The 19,494-nt window shown below is 41.6% G+C and overlaps 1 protein-coding gene across 14 annotated transcripts in view; it reads left to right on the top strand.

Moving 5' to 3' along the window:
* The window catches only part of LOC127000592 (mitogen-activated protein kinase kinase kinase 11-like), a 151,018-nt gene that overhangs the window by 43,107 nt on the left and 88,417 nt on the right, over positions 1-19,494 (top strand). For all 14 annotated transcript variants that reach the window (XR_007754326.1, XR_007754328.1, XR_007754327.1 and 11 more), the window contains exon 4: positions 7,855-8,329. Coding sequence is in view for 11 of the 14 variants with exons in the window: in XM_050864486.1 (XP_050720443.1) it covers positions 7,855-8,329 (475 nt within the window). In the remaining 3 variants the exon portion in view is untranslated. The remainder of the gene's footprint in view (positions 1-7,854; positions 8,330-19,494) is intronic.

Below are 19,494 nucleotides of genomic sequence, written 5' to 3'. Positions count from 1 at the left end.
TTCCAGCCTTCCTCCTCCTCCTGGTCCTCCTGTTTATGGCTCAGTAATTAACGCGCGCACCGGCTGTCTTAATGGCTACCCGCGCCCCTAATTAGCCTGTACAAAGTTATGGCCGCTTAGCCTGACTCACGACACATGCCCCCTCCCCCTCCCTTCTCCCTTCCCTCCCTTCCTTCCTTCCTTACCCCTCCCTTCCCTTCCCCTTTTTTTCCCTTCCCTTTTTCTCCCTTCCCTTTCCCTTTTTTCCCCCTTTCCCCCTTATCCCCCCTTCCTTTTCCCTTTTTTCCCCATTTCCCCCTTTTTCCCCCTTCCCTTTCCTTTTTTCCCCCTTTCCCCCTTATCCCCCCTTCCTTTTCCCTTTTTTCCCCCTTTCCCCCTTTTTCCCCCTTCCCTTTCCTTTTTTTCCCCGTTTCCCCCTTTTTCCCCCTTCCTTTTCCTTTTTTTCCCCCTTTTCCCCTTCCTTTCCTTTTTCCCCTTTCCCCTTATCCCCTTCCCTTTCCTTTTTCCCCTTATTTCTCTTTTCCCTTTCCCTTTTTCCCCTTCCTTTCCTTTTTCCCTTTTCCCCTTTTCTCCTTCCTTTCCTTTTTTCCCCTTTTCCCCTTTTTTCCCCTTCCCTTTCCCTTTTTTTCCCCTTCCCTTTCCTTTTTTCCCCTTATCTCCCTTTTTCCCCTTTTTTCCCCCTTCCCTTTCCCTTTTTCCCCTTTTCCTCCTTTTTTCCCCTTCCCTTTCCCTTTTTTCCCCTTTTTTCCCTTTTTTCCCCTTTTTTCCCTTTTCCCCCCTATTTTTCCCCTTTTTTCCCCTTCTCTCCCTTCCTTGCCCCTCCCTCCCCCTTTCTCCCTTATTCTCCTCTCCCAGCCTTCACTTTCCATCCCACTCCCTCCTCCCTCTTTTTTTCTTCCTTTTCCCCACTTCCCCTCCCTTCTCCCTTCCCTCCCTTCCTTGCCCCTTTCTTCCCCTTTCTCCCTTCCTCTCCTTTCCCTCCCACCCTTCACTTTCGTTTTTTTTCCTTCCCTTTCCCTCACTTCCCCTTCCTTCTCCCTTCCTTCCTTCCCTCCCTCCCTTCCTTGCCCTTCCCTTCCCTTTCTCCCATCCTCTCCTCTCCTTTCCAGTCTTCACTTTCCCCCGCTTCCCCTTCCTTCTCCCTCTCCCCTCCATATCCCCCCTATCTTCTCCCCTTTCCTCTCCTCTTCTTCCTGCCCCTTCCCATCACCTTTCCTCCCGTCCCCCTCAGTTGACCGCGACCTGCTTCGGGGTCACACGTGTCAACTACGCTCGCTGTCTCGGCAGTTGTGCTTTCCTTTTGTGCTCTCCAGCATATCCTGAGGCTCTCCTATTGCTGCTGCTGCTGCTTTGCTGCTTCGCTGACCTGCTCTGCTAAGTGCTAAGTGTTATATTCACTTTACTTAAACACATTCTCTTTAGCACACTTGCTCATCCCTTCTGCCCACACCCTACACCTCCCCTACACCTCCTCACAACACTGTGGTGCACATACAACTCCTTCCTAACTGTATTAAGCTCCTTCTTAACCTTACTACACATAATTTACATATTATTTTCTAAGAAGTGTACTAGGAGGTCCTTGTTTTCAGGCTGATTTTCTTTCATTGTTTCGGTCCGTACATTCCCGCCGCGTATACCCAGCCGCGCGGAGGCGAAATTCCCTGGAGACCCTTTGTTTTTCCTCCCCTACCCGGCCGCGTGAATCCCCTAGAGGAAGTCTAAAGAGAACACCTGCCCGAGCCAGACAGGAGGAGTTAATCGTTCCCTCTGACCTACTGCCACTCATTCTCTCTGAAGTTAAAGGTAACAAAACATAACAAACGATAACAATCAAAGATATGGCTTCATCACTACGCAAATGCCCCGGGTGCAAAGGACGCTTCGCCCCACAATATTTTGATAAGGGGGCGGAGTCATGTAGACACTGTCAAATGGAAAAGAAGATCTCAGATTTAGAGAGGGGTTTAACCGAGTGCCTTAAAGCGTTGAACCAACGTCCCCCTCTACCAGCTCACCCCCGCTGCTTCTTCCTCTTCTTCTTCTTCTTCTTCCTCTTCTTCTTCTTCTTCTTTGCCTTCCTCTTCTTCTCTTACTCCGGCTGCCTCCACCCCTTCTTCATCTCCCTCCTCCCTCTCCTCCACCGTACCAGCGGTCCGGACGAGAGCCATGGCCCCTGGGTGAGGTCTTCTTCTTCTTCTTCTTCTTCTTCTTCTTCTTCTTCTTCTTCTTCTTCTTCTTCTTCTTCTTCTTCTTCTTCTTCTTGTGTTACCGCTTCCACTGCGTGCCCATCCATCTCCTTCTCGTCCCCCACGTCCTCCTCCTCCTCCTCCCCCCCCCTCCTCATCGTCCCCCTCCCCCTCCCCCTCCTCCTCCTCCTCCTCCTCTTCCCTCTCCTCCTCCTCTTCCTCCTCTGCTTCTTCTTCTCCTTCTTCTTCTTCTTCTTCTTCTTCTTCTTCTTCTGCTTCCACCTCCGCTGCCCGCTCATCCATCTCCTCGTCCCCCTCGTCCTCCTCCTCCACTCCCTCCTCCTCCTCCTCTGCTTCTTCTACGCCTTCTTCATCTTCTTTTTCCTCTCATTCTTCCTCCTCCTCCTCCTCCTCCTCCTCCTCCTCCTCCTCCTCCTCCTCCCCCCCTTCCCCCTCCTCTTCCTCCTCTTCCTCCTCATCCTCATCCTCCTCCTCCTCCTCCTCCTCATCATCATCATCATCTTCTTCTTCTTCTTCTCCTGCTTCTTCTCCTTCTTCTTCTTCCTTCTCTTCACCTCCTTCTTCCTCCTCCTCCTCCTCCTCCTCCTCCTCCTCCTCCTCCCCCCTAGCTTGCAGGCGTAGACGGAAGACCATCCTCCCAGCCGTCTCCTGTGAAGACGGATCACACTTCAACGGATCAAGAATCAACACCAAGGTTAACATAAAACTGGTGGGTGACAGCATTAGAGAACAACTGACTGAGTTCTGTGGACGAAGTATCAAGAACAGAAGACGCTACTGTATTCCTGGTGCAAAACTACAAGATATAAAAGAAGCGGTAGACCTCGTCTCAGACCGCACGGAGCAGGACACACTCTTTGTTTTGCACGCTGGCACGAACAACGTTCAAACAATGTCCACGGAGGAAATTATAGCTGACTACCGACGAGTAATCCGCCGCTTCAAGGAAAAGTCAAGCCACATCATTGTCTCCGGGATTCTTCCGAGAATCAACGCCTTCACAGGCTTCCACAGAAAGGCGTCGAACATCAACAACAGATTGAAGCACCTCTGCCAGAACGAGGAAGTTTCGTTCGCAAGTCAGTGGGATCATTTCTATGATATCCCCGACCTTTTCCGTCCTGACGGTCTTCACCTCAATGCGATTGGCTCAGCACGGCTTGGTAGGTTGCTGAACGAGGAGGTACTTTTGTACTCAAAAAACTCCGAGCGCGGGAGGGGCACCAAAGTATCGTAAACAACCAACCAGTAGGGACCGCTCATTACACACCAAGGCCCCAACAGTGAACACAAGCAGACACCAGACTACTGTGCCGCGAAGCGTTGAAGTCAAGAAGGACATTTCTGTCCTATACACCAACGCGCGGAGCTTAATACCCAAACGTTTGAGTTACTTGCCTATGTTGACGTAGAAAGTCCGGACGTGATTGCCATCACCGAAACGTGGGCCACCTCTGACCACCTAATGACCGAATTCTCAATTCCGGGATACGAGAGCTTCTACAAAACAGACTTCACAAGAAAGGAGGAGGTGTTATCTGTTACGTCAAGAACAAATACCCTGCCGTGGAAATAACCAAAGAAGACTCAGAGAAATATGACACTGTATATGTTGAACTGGAGACTAGCAAGCACAACAAAATAACGATTGGAACCGTTTACAGACCTCCAAAGCAACAAGCAGCGGACGACGAAGCGCTGTACGAAATTCACACCATAACACAAAACAAACAGTCAGTCATAATCAGGGACTTTAACTGTTCCAACATTGACTGGACCACGATGATTGGAGATCAGGAGGGTAACAGATTGCTCGAAATGTTAGAGGAAAATTTTCTTACTCAGATTGTTACCCAACCGACGAGGAAAATAACTTATTAGACCTAGTACTCGTGAGTGATTCAGATCTCACACGTGAATGTCAAGTCGGCGAAAACTGGATGGTTGCGACCATCACCTAATTCGCCTAAAAATCAGAACAGACCATGAACTCACCGAAAACATGTCCAAGATTCCAGACTACAAAAAAGCCAATTTTAACTTCGCTCGTGAGCTGCTAACCCAGACAACTTGGGAACCCGTGAACCTCACTCCGGTGGACGGCGCGTGGAACGGCTTTAGAACAAACTCCTGGAGGTAGAGAGAACGACTGTTCCCATGAAGACAAGGAGAACAAATAATGCCACAAGCACACCATGGATGACTACCCAAGTTCGACGGGCGATTAATTTGAAGAAGAGAAAATACAACTTGCTAAAGGAAAACAGCACTGACGAGGCACGCGAGCAGTACCATCAAAGCCTCAGAGCTTGCAGAACACTCATTCGCCAGAGTAAACGTGACTATGAAAAGCAAATTGCACGCGAAGCCAAGTCCAACCGAAAAAGTTCTTCACGTACATAAGAACCAAAAGAAGACAAAAAGCAATATCGGTCCCCTAAAGATGAAAGTGACGTACTAACACAGGACAGTAGACAAATGGTCGAAATCCTAAACAGGAACTTCGCGTCTGTGTTCACGGTCGAGAATACCCAGTCCGTACCCGAGCCCTTCCCCACCGATGGGAATCACTCCCCTAGAAATTGGTACAATCGACGAACGGGATGTGAAAAAGTACCTAGACAAACTCGAGACAAACAAGTCTACCGGACCCGACGACTTGTCACCCAGGCTGCTCAAGGAACTCAAGCAGCAAATCCTCAAGCCACTCACCGCCATCTACAATCTGTCACTACAACAAAACAAAGTCCCGAAAGACTGGAAACAAGCGAACGTAACACCGATCTACAAAAAGGGAGACAAAAGTGTGGCCCTAAACTACAGACCAATCAGCCTGACCTCAGTGGCGGGTAAAATCCTCGAGAAGATCATCAGAGACAAACTCGTTAGGTTCCTTGAAGACAACAACATCATTTCCGATGCTCAGCACGGTTTCAGGAACAAACGCTCATGCTTAACCAATTTATTGGACTTCTTCCAAGGTATCTATGAAAACTGGGATAATCATATCCCCAGTGATGTTATATATCTAGACTTTCAGAAAGCCTTTGACAAAGTGCCACATGAAAGACTCCTCAAGAAACTGAAGTCGGCGGGATTAGGCGACGATCTGACAGCGTGGATCAAAGACTGGCTCACTGAAAGAAAACAACGAGTTGTACTCAACGGACAGGCCTCCGAGTGGCTCCCGGTCACAAGGCCCTCACGACGGCAGACTGCGAAATTATCCAGAGAGACCTGGACCAGATCACTCGGTGGTCAGAAAAATGGCAGATGTCCTTCAACACTACCAAATGTAAAGTAATGCATATCGGATCCAGAAACAGCAACCACATATACCACATGGGTGGCGAACCACTACATGTTGTGCAAGAGGAAAGAGACCTCGGGGTCACCATCAGCAGTGACTTGAAACAAACAAAACACTGCAAGTCCGCCTGTAAGAAAGCCAATACAATGCTTGGGTTCATATCGAGGAACTTCGAATACAAGACGCCGGGAGTTATGTTATCCTTGTATAATTCGCTGGTAAGGCCCCACCTGGAATACGCCGTGCAATTCTGGTCTCCTAATTACAGGAAAGACATTGAATTACTTGAGAGAGTACAGCGCCGCGCCACGAAGATGATACCATCACTGAGGACGAAACCCTATGAAGAACGACTCGAGCGACTCAACCTCTTCACGTTGGAAAAGAGACGACTGCGGGGAGACATGATACAAGTCTTTAAGTACCTGAACAAGCTCAGCAACGTTGATCACTCCAAACTCTTCACGCTACAAACTAACCTGAGAACAAGAAACAACGGAAAAACAATTCAAGCAAAGCGATGCAATACCGACATCGGCAGGAGTTATTTCTCGAATAGAGTTGTTCGCCACTGGAACAGCCTTCCTGCAGAAGTGGTTAGCGCAGAGACCATCAACTCCTTCAAGAAACGCATTGATCGCCACTTTGCTGCAACAGGAGTGAACTGAACGTTCCCAAGAGTAGGTACACAAGTGCTTTAATCCTTCCCTGCAAGCCACTCCTGTGGCAAACGGATTGATTAAATCACTGAACGCAGGCAGCCTAGTAATGAGCCAACAGGCTTTCTGCTGCCTGCTAGTCCATGTTTCCATGTTTCCATGTTTCCCCTCCTCTTCCCTCCCTTCCTCCCTTTGCCTCTCACCTCACCTGCCTGGACGTACGATCCCCACTTACCTTAATGAGTCTCTTTTACCTGGCGACGCTCTCACTCACCACCACCTCCACCACCACCACCACCACCACCTCCACCACTCCTGTACCTTACCTTCCCTTACTTAATCTTACTTTATCTTATCTAGTTTTACCTTCCCTTACTCTACCTTACCTAACCTTACCTTACCTAACCTTACCTTACCTTCCCTTACCTAATCTTACTTTATCTTATCTAGTTTTACCTTCCCTTACTCTACCTTACCTAACCTTACCTTACCTTACCTAACCTTCCCTTACCTAACTTTACCTAATCTTATTTTATCTTATCTAGTTTTACCTTACCTTACTCTACCTTACCTAATCTTACCTAACCTTGCCTTAGCTTACTTTACCTAATCTTACCTTACCTTACCTAACCTTACCTTACCTAACCTTGGCTCACTTTACCTTACCTTACCTAACCTTACCTCACTTTACCTTACCTTACCTTACCTTACCTTACCTAAGCTTACCTACCTTGCCTAACCTTACTCTACCTTACCTAATCTTACCTTACCTTACCTTCCCTTACCTAACTTACCTTTCCTAACCTTACCTTGCATTACCTTACCTTACCTTACCTAACTTACCTTTCCTTACCTTACCTTACCTTACCTTACCTCACTTAATTCAACTTATCTCTCCAATTACTTTAAACTCCTTCCTCCTCTCCAAGACACCATTATCACCTCCTCCTCCTCCTCCTTCTCCTCCACTTTCTTAACCACCTCCACCTGTCTCTTTATTATGTATCTGTATTTCTCTCTCTCTCTCTCTCTCTCTCTCTCTCTCTCTCTCTCTCTCTCTCTCTCTCTCTCTCTCTCTCTGATATCGGTTTTTCCCCTCCTCTTCCTCCTCCTCCTCCTCGTTACTTTTCCTCCTTTTATTCCTCCTCTTCCTCGTTTACCACCGCCACCACTACCAATACCTCCTCTTCTTCCTCTTCCACTCGCCACCAACACCACCATCATCAGTTCTTCCTCCTCTTCCACATTCACAATTCTTCCACCTCTTGTTTTTCCACATGCTCACTTCTCTTTAACCTCCTCCATCGAACACTCTCCTTTTCTCCTTTTCTTCTTCTACTTGCTAACACCTCCTCCTCCTCCTCCTCCTCCTCGTTATCTTTGACCTCTAATCCAAAAACGATGATTAAGTGTCTATCAATACGTGAAAGGCTGCAGTACAGACTTAGACAGGTGTTTCTTTTTCCTTCCTCAAACCGAGTCATCCGCCACTGCAATAACCTTCCTGCAAAAGTTGTTAGTGCGAAAACAATCAATTCTTAGAAGACCTCCTCCTCCTCCTCCTCCTCCTCCCAACATTCACCTCCTCCTCTTCCTCCTCCTCCTCCCAACATTCACCTCCTCCTCTTCCTCCTCCTCCTCCCAACATTCACCTCCTCCTCTTCCTCCTCCCCAGGTCGGCATCTTCCCCTCGAACTTCGTGGCGGAGGTGCAGAACATACGCGACCTCGAGCCTGTGGAGATCGACTTCAACGAGCTGGAACTGGAGGAGGTGATCGGGGTGGGGGGCTTCGGCAAGGTGTACAGGGGCGCGTGGATGGGGCAGGAGGTGGCGGTGAAGGCGGCGCGGCAGGACCCGGACCAGGACATCAGTGTGACCATAGAAAACGTGAGGCAGGAGGCGAAACTCTTCTGGCCCCTCAAACACGAGAACATTGTGGCCCTGAAGGGGGTGTGCCTGCAGGAGCCCAATCTGTGTCTGGTGATGGAGTACGCGCGCGGGGGGTCCCTCACGCGCGTGCTCCAGCAGAGGAAGGTCATCGGGCCCTCCGTGCTCACCGACTGGGCCATTCAGATCGCTCGGGGCATGAACTACCTGCATAATTCGGCACCTGTTCGGATCATTCACCGGGATTTGAAGTCTTCGAATGGTGAGTGTTGGCTTGTGGTTGTTGTTTTTTTTATCATGTTTTCCTCTCAACTAGATCATTATTTTCTTCTTCTTCTTCTTCTGATTCTCTGTTTCAAAGTATTTATCTTACCAAGGTTTTTCATAGTAAATGGAATACTCAGTTAAATAATGTATCTTCGTGTGTGTGTGTGTGTGTGTGTGTGTGTGTGTGTGTGTGTGTGTGTTGAAAAGAGATACAAGGTGAGGGGAAGAGAAGGGAAAAGGAAGGGGAAGGGAGAGGAAGGAAAGGAAAGGAAGAGAGGGAAGGGAAAGGGTAGATGAGGGTAGGGAAAATAAGATAAAGAAAGAGAAGGGAAGACAATGGAAGGAGAATGACAGAAAGAGAAGGAAATGGAAGAGGAGAGATAAAGAGAAGGAAAAAGGGAAAGAAAAAAATAACAAGAGGAAAGAGGAGAGGGGAAGGGAATAAGAAGGAGAGATTGTAGGTGTGTGTGTTTGTGTGTGTCTGTGTGTGTGTGTGTGTGTGTGTGTGATCAAGGAATAAGTAACTGAAGTTGGTAAAGGAATATGTAAATTAGTGAGTGTGTGTGTTTGTATGTTTGTATGTGTTCATGAGTGAGTGCTTGTGTTGTGTTAGTGCGAGTTGGTAAGAGAGTTGTGTTTGTCCGTTTGTGTTTTTGTTGGTATATAAAGGTGAGGTTTGGGGCTGTGTTTCTATTTGTGTTGCTGGTGAAGAGTGAATGTTTTGTGTCTCTTATCTTACTTTTTACGTTGGGTCTATAGCGTCGGTAGGCCCCAATTCGTTAGTGGCGCAGACAAGTGTTTTATAGTGGCGCCATCCTTGCTTGGCTCATGCTGCCCCCCCCGGAGGTCCTCTTGATCCACCTGAGAGTTTCGTTGGAGGCCGGGTTGATAGTTGGTCTTCAGGACAGCATGTGGGAAGTCTTAGGCCACTCGGCGATATCTGAAAATTGTCGCATTGTAGCGGCGGGCGGGACTCGAACCAGGGTATTCTTTTTCTTCTTCTTTTCTCTCCTCTTTCTTCTTCTTTTTCTTCTTCTTCTTCTTCTTTTTCTTCTTCCTCTTCTTTTCTCTTCCTTCACCTTTCTATACCATTTTTTATCATGTTTTTCTCTCAACTTGATTATTATTGTTCTTCTTCTTCTTCTTCTTCTTCTTCTTCTTCTTCTTCTTCTTCTTCTTCTTCTTCTTCTTCTTCTTCTTCTTCTTCTTCTTCTTCTTCTTATTATTATTATTATTATTATTATCATTATTGTTGGTATTCTCTGTTTCGTAGTATTTATCTCACCAAGGTTTTTATTAGTAAATGGAATGCACAATTAAATAACGTATCTTCGTGTGTGTGTGTGTGCGTTATCTCAAAATTAATCCCTCACACACACACACACACACACACACACACACACACACAGATCCGCCGATAAGCCCGTCTCTTTAGGCTGTCAGGGCACACGGGCGGCATCATCAACAGGTGTGCCGGCCCGTTCATCAGCTCGCCAGGTAACAAAAAAAAGGTAGATTTGTAAATAATTAATGAGAACTTAAAATAAACAAGGGAGATAAGAGTTGACAAAGGAGGCGCACGTAAGGAAAGGCGATAAAGATGAAGAGAAATGAGTTAGTGTTTGATGAAGGATATGAAGAAGTGGATGAGTATAGGAAGTTGATGAAGGAATGAATAAATAAAGTAGAGCTGATAAATGATATGGAGAAGGAAATGAATGTAGAGAGTTGATAAAGGAAGGAGTAAGTGGATGAAGAAAGGAAAATGGTAAGGGAAAGGATATGAATAAGATGAAGAAAATACAGTTGATTAATGAATGAACAAGACGAGAAGGGAATGAATGACTGAAGGAATAAAGGAAAAACTGCTGCTGCTGATGATGATGATAATGGCATAAAACGACAACAACAACAACAACAACAACAACAACAACAAAAATGAAAACAGTCACCTACGAATTTCCAGGTTATACGAAAAAAAAAAATCTGGAACCGTTTTCGTAGCATTTTTAATTTTGGAATCGTACCCAACTCCACTATAACGAACGACTAAATAGCATAGAAAAAGAACAACAACAATAACAACAACAACAACAACAACAAAAATGAAAACAGTCACCTACGAATTTCCAGATTAAAAAAAAGAAAATAAAAAATTCCAGAACCGTTTTCGTCCCATTTTTAATTTTGGAATCGTACCCAACTCCACTTCATTATAACCAACGACTTTTAATCAACGAGAGTACCTACAGGACAGGACCAGACGGGACGAGGCTAAACCAGACCAGGGGAGACAAGAGAAATCAAGACAAGAAGAATCATGACTAAAGACAAATCATGACAAATCAAGACAAATCCGGACAAAAAAGGCAAATCAAGATAAAACAAAACAAGACAAAACACATCAAGACTAGACAAAAGACAAAAGACAAATCAAGACAAAACAAGACAAAAATAAATCAAGACAAAACAAAACAAGGCCAAACAAAACAAGGCAAAACAAGTCAAGACAAGACAAGGCAAATCAAGATAAAACAAAACAATACAAGACCAAACAAAACAATACAGGACAAAACAATACAAGACAAAACAAACAATACAGGACAAAACAAAACAATACAGGACAAAACAAAACAATACAGGACAAAACAAAACAATACAGGACAAAACAAAATAATACAGGATAAAACAAAACAATACAGGACAAAACAAAACAATACAGGACAAAACAAACAATACAGGACAAAACAAAACAATACAGGACAAAACAAAACAATACAGGACAAAACAAAACAATACAGGACAAAACAAAACAATACAGGACAAAACAAAACAATACAGGACAAAACAAAACAATACAGGACAAAACAAAATAATACAGGACAAAACAAAACAATACAGAACAAAAGAAAACAATACAGGACAAAACAAAACAATACAGGACAAAACAAAATAATACAGGATAAAACAAAACAATACAGGACAAAACAAAACAATACAGGACAAAACAAAACAATACAGGACAAAACAAAACAATACAGGACAAAACAAAACTATACAGGACAAAACAAAATAATACAGGACAAAACAAAATCATACAGAACAAAACAAAACAATACAGGACAAAACAAAACAGTACAGGACAAAACAATACAGGACAAAACAAAACAATACAGGACAAAACAAAACAATACAGGATAAAACAAAACAATACAGGACAAAACGAAACAATACAGGACAAAACAAATAATACAGGACAAAACAAAACAATACAGGACAAAACAAAACAAGATAGAACCAAACAAGATCAAGACCTGACCAGACCTCACCAAATGAAAGCAATCAAAACAAGGCAGAACAAAAGAAAGTAAAAACAAGAAATAATAAGACAGGAAAAAAACAAGAGAAGAAAATCAAAGCAAAAGATCATAAAACCAAGAGAGGCAAAAACCAAAAGAAGACAAAAAATGACCAAACAAAACTAAAAACAAAAATAATACAAAACAAAACAAAAAACAAAAAAAAAAGACCAAACCAAGAGAGGCAAGACAAACACAAAACAAGACAAAAAAAAGACCAAACGTTACAAATCAAAACCAAAGAAGACAACAAGAAAACAAAACAAACAAGACCAAAGAAAATAAAAGGCAAGAAACAAGACGGACCTGAAGACAAAGCAAATCAAGACAGGACAAAACCAAATAAGACAAAGAAAACAAAACTAAACAAGGCCAAAAAATTAGACCAACAAAAGGCGAAACCAAAGAAGACAACATAAACAACAAACAAGGAAAGACAAAATAAGTAAAGACCAGACCCGCCTAAGCATCAAATAAAAAATAAGTTTCCTGTGATGAAGTCTGGCAATCCACGACATCTGGACATCATTTCAGCACCAATCTCGCAGGAAAGGGAAAAAAAGAAAAAGAAAATCATCATGGGAGAAGAAAAAAAGGGAATAGGAGGAAGAGGAGTTAAGGAAGAAAGGGAGAAGGAGTGGAGGAAAGGAATTGGAGAAGAGAAGAAAGGGAACAGGAGGAGGAGGAAGAGATAGTGGAGGAAAAGAAAACAGGAGGAGGAAGGAAAGGAGGAGAGAAAGGGAAGAAGTGGAGTAGGAGGAGGAGGAGGAAAGGAAAAATGGGAATAGACGGGAAGAATGAGAATAGAGGAGGAGGAGGAGGAGAAAGAGAATGAGAGAGAGCGGAGGAAAAGAAGACAGGAGGGAAAAGAGAAGGAAGGAAAGGAAGTCATAAAAAGGATTCCGACCCCCCCCCTTTCTCTCTCTCTCTCTCTCTCTCTCTCTCTCTCTCTCTCTCTCTCTCATTTTATTTTTAGAGACAGGATGATTTTGTGCGCTATCTCTCTACTCAAACATAGCAAAGAGAGTGAACGGAAATGTCGATAAATTGCTTGATAAATGTACTGTCCCTTATCGGAGGAAATTCGTATAACTTAGCGCTATAGACAGGAAGGTTGCATTCATTCTCTCTTTCTGCACTTAAATAGTAACGGATGTGAACGGAAATGGAGAATAAAAAGTGGTGTGTGAATCTTTTGTTGTTTGCCGGAAATTCGCAAAACACGCAATCCATATCCACTTCTACTACTACTACTACTACTACTACTACTACTGCTACTACGTTTTTTTTTTACAGCAGAGACAGTTCAAGGGCGCAAAAAAAAGAAGAAAATAATGATGAAAAAAAAGCCCGCTACTTACTGTTCCTGAATAGAGTACAGAGGGGAGTCCTGATACTACTATTACTACTACTATTACTACTACTATTACTACTACTACTACTACTACTACCCAGATTCTGATAAAAAGATAACAAAAATATAATATCATGATTTATTTCCTTCCGTCATATTGTACATCCTATCTTTTCTTTTCTTCCCTTCTTTTTCTTTATTCACATTCTTTTTTTCTTTCTTTCCTTACTCTACTTCTCTTCTTTACATTTTTGCTTGCTTACTTCCTTTATCAACCATACTTTTCTTCCCTTCTTTTTTTTATTTACATTTTTCTTTCTTTCCTTACTCTACTTTTTTTTCTTTACTTTCTTGCTTGCTTACTCTATCAACTACTACTACTACTACTACTACTACTACTACTTCCAACAATAACACCACCACCACCTCCACCACCACCACCACCACCAACAACAACAACACTGGACAACGTTGAATAGAGAAGATGCAAAGATATTTAAATGAATTCACATGTATTTTTTTTCCTATCTTTAAATGGCGTTGCGTCCGGATGCGTTCTCCTACCCCGTTTGATAAGCCGAAGCCGATGATGATGATGATGATGATGATGATGATGATGCGATATAAATACCTCAAGGAAAATAAAGACAAAACAAACAAACAAAAATTAAAGCAAGGTCATTTTTTCAACAGACTTACTTCGTGTCTACATTTATTTTTATTTTTACTTCATTTTGGAAATCTGCAAGTAAAGAAGAAAGAAAGAAAGAAAGGAAGGAAGAAAGGGAAGAAAAGAAGGAAAGGATATAAAGGAAGGAAAGGAAATAAACGGAACGAAAAAGACAAAGAAAAAAAAGGTAAGGACTTGTTTTAATGAAAGAAAGGAAGGAAGGTAAAGAGTGAAAAATAAGAAAAGAAGGAAATAAAAAATAAGAAGGAAAAAAGATTAAGGAAAAGAAAGGAAGGAAAGATAAGAGAAAAAAATAAAGAAGGAATTAAAAAAAAGAAACTAAGAAAAAAAGCCCCCCAAAAATTAAGGAAAGAAAGAAAAAGACAGAAAAAGAATGAAAGGAAGGAAAAAAACAAATAAATAGAGTAAGGAAAATAAAGACAGTAAAAGAATGAAAGGAAGGAAAAAAAGATAAGACAGGATTCAGAATATGACCAGGAAAAATTTAGATATTGAAGTTTTATTTTTTAGTCGTATATAATTTTTTTTATCTGAATCTGGACCGAAACTGCACTTGTTGAAAACTTTGAAAGGGAAGATGTGAGAATGGTTTTAATGATGATGATGATGATGATGATGATAGTGAGAGGAGGAGGAGGAGAAGGAAGAAGACGGGGAACGGAAGGAAGGGAATAAGAGGAGGAGGAGGAAAAGGAGAAAGAAGAAGGAGGAGGAAGAAGAAGGGGAGTTAAGGAAGATAGGGAGGAGGGGAGGAGGAGGAGGTGGAAAGGAAGAAGGGGAACGGAAGAAAGGGAATAAGGAGGAGGAGGAGGAGGAGGAAGAATAAGAAAAAGGGGAGTTAAGGAAGATAGGGAGGAGGAGGTGGAAAGGAGGAAGGGGAACAGGAGGAAGGGAATAACAGGAGGAGGAGGAGAAGGAAAAAGAGGAGGAAGAAGAAGAAGAAGAAGGGGAGTTAAGGAAGAAAGGGAGGAGGAGGAAAAAAAAGAATTGGAACGGGAGGAAGCGAATAACAGGAGGAGGAGGAAGAAGAGGAAGGGGAGTTAAGGAAGAAAGGGAGTAGGGGAGGAGGAGGAGAGGAAAGAAAGGGAATTGGAGGAAGAGGAGTTAAAGAAAAAAGGGACAAGGAAGTGGAGGGAAGGAATGGAAGAAGCGGAGTTGAAGGAGGAGGAGTAATGGAAGAATGGGAATAGAAGGGAAGAAAGAGAATAGGAGGAGGAGGGGGAGGAGGAGAATGAGAGAGAGAGAGAGAGGAGGAAAAGAAGACAGGAGGAAGAAGAGAAGGAAGGAAAGGAAGTCATAAAAAGGATTCCGACCCCCCCTTTCTCTCTCTCTCTCTCTCTCTCTCTGTATGTCTCTCTGTCTGTCTGTCTTTTTTTTTTAACTTTTTACATGAGAACATAAGGAGTCTACAAGCTCCCCCTGTGTGTGTGTGTGTGTGTGTGTGTGTGTGTGTGTGTGTGTGTGTCTGGCGAGAAAGCTTGGCGCCTCAAACCGTGTATTGCCTAATTCTACAAGGTCAGTCTCTCTCTCTCTCTCTCTCTCTCTCTCTCTCTCTCTCTCTCTCTCTCTCTCTCTCTCTCTCTCTCTCTCTCTCTCTCTCTCTCTCTCTCTCTCTCTCTCTCTGTGTGTGTGTGTGTGTCTGTGTGTGTGTGTGTGTGTGTGTGTGTGTGTGTGTGTGTGTGTGTGTGTGTGTGTGTGTGTGTGTGTGTATTGATTCACATAAACGCCATCTGCTGTCTAGATTGTCCGTGTCTGCCTGTCTGTCTGTCTGTTGTGTCTGTCGTCATGTCTGGAACTCGTGTGTGTGTGTGTGTGTGTGTGTGTGTGTGTGTGTGTGTGTGTGTTAGATATTTGTATGGTTAAAATGTTTTGTCTATTAGTTTTTATATCTATATCTATCTATGTATCTGTCTATCTATATCTATCTCTATCTTTATTTAGTATTTTTGTATCTAATCAAATCTTTCTATGTCTTTTTATCTTTGTAATTTATCTCTCTATATCTTAATTTCAATATATTCGTCTATGCTTTAATTTCAATCTCTGTTTCTATCTTTATCTATCTGTCTCTGTCTATCTGTCTATCTACACCAGTCATCCTATCAGCACCATTCTCCTATCTATTTTCTCTAATCTATCTGTCTTTGTCTATCTGTCTATCTATACCAATCATCGTATCAGCACCATTCTCCTATCTCTATTTTCTCTAATCTATCTGTCTTTGTCTGTCTGTCTATCTACACCAATCATCCTATCAGCACCATTCTTCTATCTCTATTTTCTCTAATCTATCTGTCTTTGTCTATCTGTCTATCTACACCAATCATCCTATCAGCACCATTCTCCTATCTCTATTTTCTCTAATCTATCTGTCTTTGTCTGTCTGTCTATCTATACCAATCATCCTATCAGCACCATTCTCCTATCTCTATTTTCTCTAATCTATCTGTCTTTGTCTGTCTATCTACATCAATCATCCTATCAGTACCATTCTCCTATCTCTATTTTCTCTAATCTATCTGTCTTTATCTGTCTATCTACACCAATCATCCTATCAGCACCATTCTCCTATCTCTATTTTCTCTAATCTATCTGTCTTTATCTGTCTATCTACACCAATCATCCTATCAGCACCATTCTCCTATCTCTATTTTCTCTAATCTATCTGTCTTTGTCTGTCTATCTACATCAATCATCCTATCAGCACCATTCTCCTATCTCTATTTTCTCTAATCTATCTGTCTTTGTCTGTCTATCTATACCAATCATCCTATCAGCACCATTCTCCTATCTCTATTTTCTCTAATCTATCTGTCTTTGTCTGTCTATCTATACCAATCATCCTATCAGCACCATTCTCCTATCTCTATTTTCTCTAATCTATCTGTCTTTGTCTGTCTATCTACACCAATCATCGTATCAGCACCATTCTCCTATCTCTATTTTCTCTAATCTATCTGTCTTTATCTGTCTATCTACACCAATCATCCTATCAGCACCATTCTCCTATCTCTATTTTCTCTAATCTATCTGTCTTTGTCTGTCTATCTATACCAATCATCCTATCAGTACCATTCTCCTATCTCTATTTTCTCTAATCTATCTGTCTTTGTCTGTCTATCTACACCAATCATCCTATCAGTACCATTCTCCTATCTCTATTTTCTCTAATCTATCTGTCTTTGTCTGTCTATCTACACCAATCATCCTATCAGCACCATTCTCCTATCTATTTTCTCTAATCTATCTGTCTTTGTCTGTCTATCTACATCAATCATCCTATCAGCACCATTCTCCTATCTCTATTTTCTCTAATCTATCTGTCTTTGTCTGTCTATCTATACCAATCATCGTATCAGCACCATTCTCCTATCTCAATTTTCTCTAATCTATCTGTCTTTATCTGTCTATCTATACCAGTCATCCTATCAGCACCGTTCTCCTATCTCTATTTTCTCTAATCTATCTGTCTTTGTCTGTCTATCTACACCAATCATCGTATCAGCACCATTCTCCTATCTCTATTTTCTCTAATCTATCTGTCTTCATCTGTCTATCTACACCAATCATCGTATCAGCACCATTCTCCTATCTCTATTTTCTCTATCTTCTCCAACCGTCTCTACCTCCTGCTAATCTGTTTCCACACGTCACACCTTCCAGACATTTCCAATCACACACCTTCCCTACCTGTCTGTATTACCTGTTCTCTGTAACCAATCTTATTACCTCTTCAATTTCTGCTACTCGTTACTATTTAATATACCTTTTATCTGCTCAGAATTACTTCCTTTCATTCTGTATTTTTTCTTTCTTTTTTCCCCTCCTTTTCTTTTTTTCTTCCCTTCCTTTTTCGTTCTTTCCTTTCGTCTTTTCTTTCTTTACTTTTCGAATATACTTCCTTTTATTCTGTATTTTTTCTTTCTTTTTTTCCCCTCCTTTTCTTTTTTTCTTTCCTTCCTTTTTCGTTCTTTCCTTTCTTCTTTTCTTTCTTTACTTTCTTTCTTTCTTTACTTTTCGAATATACTTCCTTTCATTCTGTATTTTTTCTTTCTTTTTTCTTTTTTTCTTTTTTTATTTCCTTCCTTCTTCGTTCTTTCCTTTCTTCTTTTCTTTCTTTACTTTCTTTCTTTCTTTACTTTTCGAATATACTTCCTTTCATTCTGTATTTTTTCTTTCTTTTTTTCCCTCCATTTCCTTTTTTTCTTTCCTTCCTTTTTCGTTCTTTCCTTTCTTCTTTTCTTTCTTTACTTTACTTCTTTCTTTACTTTTCGAATATACTTCCTTTTATTATGTATTTTTTCTTTATTTTTTTCCCCTCCTTTTCCTTTTTTTCTTTCCTTCCTTTTTCGTTCTTTCCTTTCTTCTTTCTTTACTTTACTTTTCTTTACTTTTCGAATATACTTCCTTTTATTCTGTATTTTTTTTCCCTCCTTTTCCTTTTTTCTTTCCTTCCTTCTTCGTTCTTTCCTTTCTTCTTTTCTTTCTTTCTTTACTTTACCTTTCTCTTTACTTTTTCCTTTCTTTCTTTTACTTCTTTTTAAATCTTTCTACTTTTAATACACTTACCTGTTCTCACCTGTCCTCTCTTTGACCAGTCTTCTTACCTTATGAATCTGTTTACACACCTTGCAGTTAAATATAAGATTCTATAGTAACTTTTATCTTTTATCTTGTTATTCTCATTGCTACAGTTTACTTTTGTTATTTTGTGTATTTGTTCCGTTGTTGTTATGTTAGGTATTATTATTATTGTTATTACCATTATTATTATTATTATTATTATTATTATTATTATTATTATTATTGTTATTATCATTGTCTTCAGTATCGCAGTTTTGGTTATCGCGGTTATCAGAATTTAATATCATTGTTTATTTTTTGGTCAGTATTTTTATTTGACCACAGCATATCAGGGTTGTTATTATTATTATTATTATTATTATTATTATTATTATTTGCTGTAGTAGTAGTAGTAGTGGTAATTGCTTCACTCCCCCCCTCCCCCCCCACCACCTCCCTTATCCCTTATCAAATCAATCACCATTACTTACCTATATCATTCCTCACCTGCCGATACCCTAACACACACACACACACACACACACACACACACAGGTGCTTATATAATGTTCTAATAATTTACTTCACCTGGATAACACAACCCTTTAATACCGGAGGGGGAGAAAGGGGAAGGAAAGGGAAAGGGAGGGAGGTCTTATGGGTAGATATAGATCAGAGAGAGAGAGAGAGAGAGAGAGTGTACAATGATTATGAGTGTTTTATAAGTATCGGTGTTGTGTGTGTGTGTGTGTGTGTGTGTGTGTGTGTGTGTGTGTGTGTGTTGCCGGAACCTGACAATATAAAAAAAAGTGTGAAAACGACAAGAAAAAAAAAAAAAAACATCGAACTCGACCGACAAAGTTTCCGTAATCAAGAAAAAAGAAAGAAAAAAATCGGTAGGTATTTTTTCTGAAGCATAAAAAAGAAGACAAGGAGACACACAAACAAACAAACAAACAAACAAACAAACTCGGCAGGCAAAGTTTCCGTAATCAAGAAAAAAGAAAGAAAAAAATCGGTAGGTATTTTTTCTGAAGCATAAAAAAGAAGACAAGGAGACACACAAACAAACAAACAAACAGACAAACTCGGTAGGCAAAGTTTCCGTAACCCCCCACCCAAAAAAAAAGAAAAACAAAAACAAACAAAACTTTATAGGCAGAATTTTCGAAAAGGAAGAAAAAAAAAGTTAC

This window comes from Eriocheir sinensis, chromosome 19 (assembly GCF_024679095.1).
Source record: "Eriocheir sinensis breed Jianghai 21 chromosome 19, ASM2467909v1, whole genome shotgun sequence".
In the NCBI taxonomy this organism is placed as follows: Eukaryota; Metazoa; Arthropoda; class Malacostraca; order Decapoda; family Varunidae; genus Eriocheir; species Eriocheir sinensis.
The sequence above is the reverse complement of the archived record's forward strand: the minus strand, read 5'-3'. Positions and strand labels throughout refer to the sequence as shown.